At 45.1% G+C, this 4,938-nt stretch overlaps 1 protein-coding gene across 1 annotated transcript; it reads left to right on the forward strand.

The window, feature by feature from the left end:
* The first annotated feature begins 2,771 nt into the window (after positions 1 to 2,771).
* LOC145952406 (uncharacterized) lies at positions 2,772 to 4,097 on the forward strand. The gene is made up of 3 exons (XM_083064764.1): positions 2,772 to 3,157; positions 3,323 to 3,608; positions 3,711 to 4,097. Exons 1-3 carry the CDS (start codon positions 2,772 to 2,774, stop codon positions 4,095 to 4,097), a joined length of 1,059 nt encoding a protein of 352 aa, XP_082920890.1.
* Positions 4,098 to 4,938: the final 841 nt, after the last annotated feature.

Consider the following 4,938-nt stretch of genomic DNA (forward strand, 5'->3'; position numbering starts at 1 on the left):
TCAGATACCTCCTCGTTGAGGCCAACACGTCGTATAACATCATCATCGGTAGGCTGACGTTGAACCAACTTGGAGCTGTGGTATCTACCCCGCACCTGATGATGAAATTTCAAGGGAGCAACCCTAAGATAATCTCAGTTAGGGCAAATTAAAAAATAGCTCAGCAATGCTATGCCAAAATCCTAAAGGCCTCACCTTCAGAGGAGCACTGCCGAAGTGACCCCCCTATGATAGCTCACATAACCCAAGTTGATGTCACTAACCTGGATCCGAGGTCGGAATCCCATGACAACCGACCGAGTCCAATTGACAAGCTTGCTGATCTGCAAATTGGAAAACTCCCTGGCCAGTGCACCAAGATAAGCCAACATTTGAGAACGGAGTTGCGGCAATAATTTGTAGCTAAAATCTCCAAAAATGCCGACCTCTTTACATGGTCCAGCGCCGACATGCCAGGTATAGACCCTAACCTTATCTGTCATAGGTTGGCAATCCATAAAGAATCCAAACCAGTGGCTTAGAGAAAACGCAAATTCAGAGGAGAAAGACAAGAAGCCATCGTGGCTGAAACGCAAAAATTGTTGAGAGCAGGCTTTATCCGAGAAGTCAGATAGACTACTTGACTAGCCAACATAGTACTCGTCAAAAAACACTCGGGCAAGTGGCGCATGTGCGTCGATTATACCAACCTAAATAAGGCATGCCCAAAAGACGCGTACCCTTTGCCGAGCATAGACAGGCTGGTCGACGGAGCCTCCGGCCACACCCTCCTCAACTTCTTAGATGCGTATTCGGGGTACAACCAGATCATGATGTATCCACCAGATGAAGAACACATCGCCTTCATCACTGATCAAGCCAACTTCTACTACCGCATGATGCCGTTCGACCTCAAGAATGCGGGACCCACTTACCAGCGATTAATGGATAAGGTTTTCCAGCACCAAATCGGGAGAAATATGGAGGTGTACGTAGACGACATGGTTGTCAAAACACCGTCAGCCGAGGCTCACGCCACCGACTTGGCCGAGATGTTCAAATAAATTTGGAAGCACAACATGCGCTTAAACCCAGAAAAGTGCATTTTCGGTGTCCAAGGAGGTAAATTTCTCGGCTTCATGATCACCAGCAGGGGAATTGAAGCCAATCCGGAGAAATGCAACGCCATCATATAGATGCAAAGCCCCCAGACTGTCAAGGACTTCCAACGCTTAGCAAGAATGTTAGTCTCTCTTTCTCGTTTCATTCCTAGGTTGGCGGAGAAAGCAGGGCCCATCTTCACCTTATTGCGCAAGCCAAAGAACTTTGAGTGGAGTGACCAATGTGAAGAAGCTTTCAAGAGCTTCAAAGTTTTTCCTGCCACTCCACCAGTCCTACAGAGGCCGGATCATCATTCCGACCTCCTTCTCTACTTGGCCGTGGCAAAAGACGCAATCAGCACGGTAATAGTCAAGAGCATCACATAGAGAAAACGCCCATCTACTTTATCAACTAAGTCCTACAAGTGATAGACCATGGGCCAAGGGCCCAGTCACTAGAGCTATGGCTAGAAGAATCTAAGAAGAGTTGGACCTCTTGAAGACTAGTGGTCTTTCCAAGCCCAAGGTATTCTTCACTTGGACTACTCAATCATAAAGAGAAGGCCTAGTTCTACTTGTGTATATTGTATAGTTTTTACATAGTCTCTTATATAGGTCATTTTTGCCTTTGTATTTGTGAGGCACTTTACTTGCTTTTTCTAGTGTTTGTATATTGATTTTAAGGTAGGCTACTTGGAGAGTTTAGCTCTATTTAACCTCCCTAGTTGATGTATTCATTTTGTATTTTTTCAGTAGGGAAAAAGAGGTGGCATTTAGCAAAGCTAGGGAGTGTGCTTAGAAATTGGGCCTGAGTTGGGCCTAGGCAAAATTTTGCATATTGGACTCATTTTTCTCCTAATTTTTCATAGATTTGATTTAGCTAGGTCTCATCATCATTTGATGAACCTAACTAAACCAAATCAATAATTTTTGAAATAAATCAAAGGAGAAAATGAAGCCAAGGCCGCCTAGCTCCTTCACTCATTCTTGGTCAAAAATTTCCATGCTACACTCTTGAGTTTTGAGCTTCTCCTCCAAGTTTCTAAACCTTGGTAGGGTTGGTTGACCTTACCATGGTTCTTAAGTGAACCATGGTCAAGGTTAGCTTCTCCTACAAGTTTTAGAAACCATGGATGGTTAGCTACACCTTACCATGGTTCCTAGTGAACCATGGTTAAGGTTAGCTTCTCCTAGAAGCTACCTCTCCCTATATATTTGTAAATCCTTCACTTGTACTCACTTTTGAACATTTTGAGAATAAAAATCAGATTTCTCTCACTCAAGAGTCCCCAAAACCGTAGAGAACTCTCTCTAAGGTTTCTCTCAAAGGTTCTTCAACCTTTCACTTGGTTCCTCAAGCTTCCTATGCAAGTTAAGGAAAACCGAACCTCTTTAAGGCTTCTACTCCATTGAAGAACACTTCGTGGAGCTTCAAGTGTCTTTGAAGGATTACCTCAAGAACATTCACGGTCCTAAGCATGGAAAATTTGGAAGAACATCATTCTCGTCCAAGTGTTTCCATCAACAAGACATGGAAAAACGGTATCAAATGATCGAAAAGCTGGCCTTGGCACTCGTCACTGCAGCTCGGCACCTTCGACCTTACTTCCAAAGCCACCAGGTGGTCGTTAAAACTGACTACCTAATCAAATAGATACTAAGAAAACTAGAACTAGCAGGGCGCATGATCGCATGGTCAATAGACTCTCTGAATTCGACATCAGGTACGAGGCTAGAGGACCTCTCAAAGCTCAATGCCTAGCAGACTTCGTAGCCGAGTTCACCCCAACCTTAGCAGACGATGAACAGGTTTGGACCTTACACATTGATGGATCTTATAATATTAAAGGAAGTGGTGCAGGTATCATTCTAGAAGGCCCAAACAACGTTACCATTGAACAGTCCCTCAAGTTTGGTTTCCCCGTCACCAACAACCAAGCAGAATATGAAGCGTTACTAGCAGGGTTGAGACTGGCACGAGACATCGAAGCCCAAAAGGCAAAATGCAACAACGACTCAAAGCTCGTGGTGGAACAGCTCAGCGGGACCTACCAAACCAAAGACAACCTACGACAAAGGTACTACCACGCAGTGTCCCAATCGACCTCATCCTTTGAGGAGTTCACCATACAGCACGTGCCCCGAGAATAAAATGTCAGGGTCAATCTCCTGTCCAAGCTCGCAAGCACGAAGCATCCTAGACAATATCGGACTATCATTCAAGAGACCATCAACTCCCCCAGTTTGGATGTGAAGGTCGTCAACACCAATGACGTTGGAGACAAAGAGTGGATGACCGATGTTTGGAACTATTTGCAAGATGGAACACTGCCCGAAGACAAAGAAGAAGCTCGGAAACTAAGGGTAAGGTCATCTAAATTTATCATTATGGCAGGTGAACTTTTCAAAAGAAGCATCTCGTCCCCTCTGCTAAAATTCTTGACCAAGGCCCAAGCCACATATGTTATCGAGGAGATCCACCAAGGTATCTGTGGCATGCACTCTGGTGCGTTTTCAATGGCGACCAAAGTAATCCGATCTGGGTATTACTGGCCAACATTGAAGTCAGACTGCAAAGACTACATACAACGATGCAAAGAATGTTAACAATTTGGCAATGCAAATCAGCAGCCACCAGAAATCCTCCATCAAATGGCATCACCCTGGCCCTTCGCCCGGTGGGGAATGGACATCCTCGGACCATTCCCCCCCACGAAAGGTCAACTAAAGTTCCTCCTCGTCGCCATCGACTACTTCACTAAGTGGATTGAAGCTTGCCCCCTCGCCAAGATCACTGCCAAGAACCTACGAAAATTCACTTGGAAGAACATCATTTTTCGGTTCGGTATCCCATATTCTCTCATCACCGACAATGGAAGGCAATTCATAGCGCAAAGCTTCGAGGATTTCCTCCGAGAGCTCGGAATCAAACACCTTCCAACCTCGGTGGAACACCCCCAAACCAATGGCCAAGCCGAAGCCGCGAACAAGGTGATACTCCGAGAACTCAAAAAATGACTAGGGAGCGCCAAAGGAAAATGGGTTGACGAGATCCCTAGCATTCTCTAGGCGTATCACTGCACCCTTCAATCAACAACTCAAGAAACACCTTACAGGCTGACCTATGGAGCCGACGCCATGATCCTAGTCGAGGTCGGTGAGACATCTCATCGGCGTCATACTTTCAACAATGAGCAGAGCACTCAGGAAATGGCAGTCAACCTCGACCTAATAGAAGAACTCCGAGAGGAAGCTCGGAAAAAAGAATAAGCCTGCAAACTCCGTGCCTCTAGACACTACAATACTAAGGTCCAACCTCGCTCTTTCCGAGTCGGAGACTTGGTATAGAGACTACAAGGAGAGGCAAGAAGAGACCCATTAGATGGGAATCTCGCGCCCAACTGGGACGGTCCATTCCATATTGTCGACAACTTAGATAATGGGGCATACCAAATAGAAGAACTCAGTGGCAAGGCCATTCCAAGAACTTGGAACGCCACTCGCCTCAAATTTTACTTCAGTTGAATTGTACAAATGGGTGCTGCACTCTTTTCCCTACCTAGTCTTTTGTCCCAATTAACTGAAAAATGGGTTTTGGCTGAGAGGGTTTTTAACAAGGCACACCCACAACATCAATAAAATGACTCATTTACTCACATTTCCTCAATTTCATGTTATCTTGGCACGAATTATACTAAGCCAAGGTCGAATTCAAACCTTGGCACGAATTATACTAAGCCAAGGTCGAATTCAAACCTTGGCACGAATTATACTAAGCCAAGGTCGAATTCAAACCTTGGCACGAATTATATTAAGCCAAGGTCAAATTCAAACCTTGGCACGAATTATACTAAGCCAA

This window comes from Cajanus cajan, chromosome 10 (assembly GCF_000230855.2).
Source record: "Cajanus cajan strain Asha chromosome 10, NIPB_CcT2T_4, whole genome shotgun sequence".
Taxonomy (NCBI): Eukaryota; Viridiplantae; Streptophyta; class Magnoliopsida; order Fabales; family Fabaceae; genus Cajanus; species Cajanus cajan.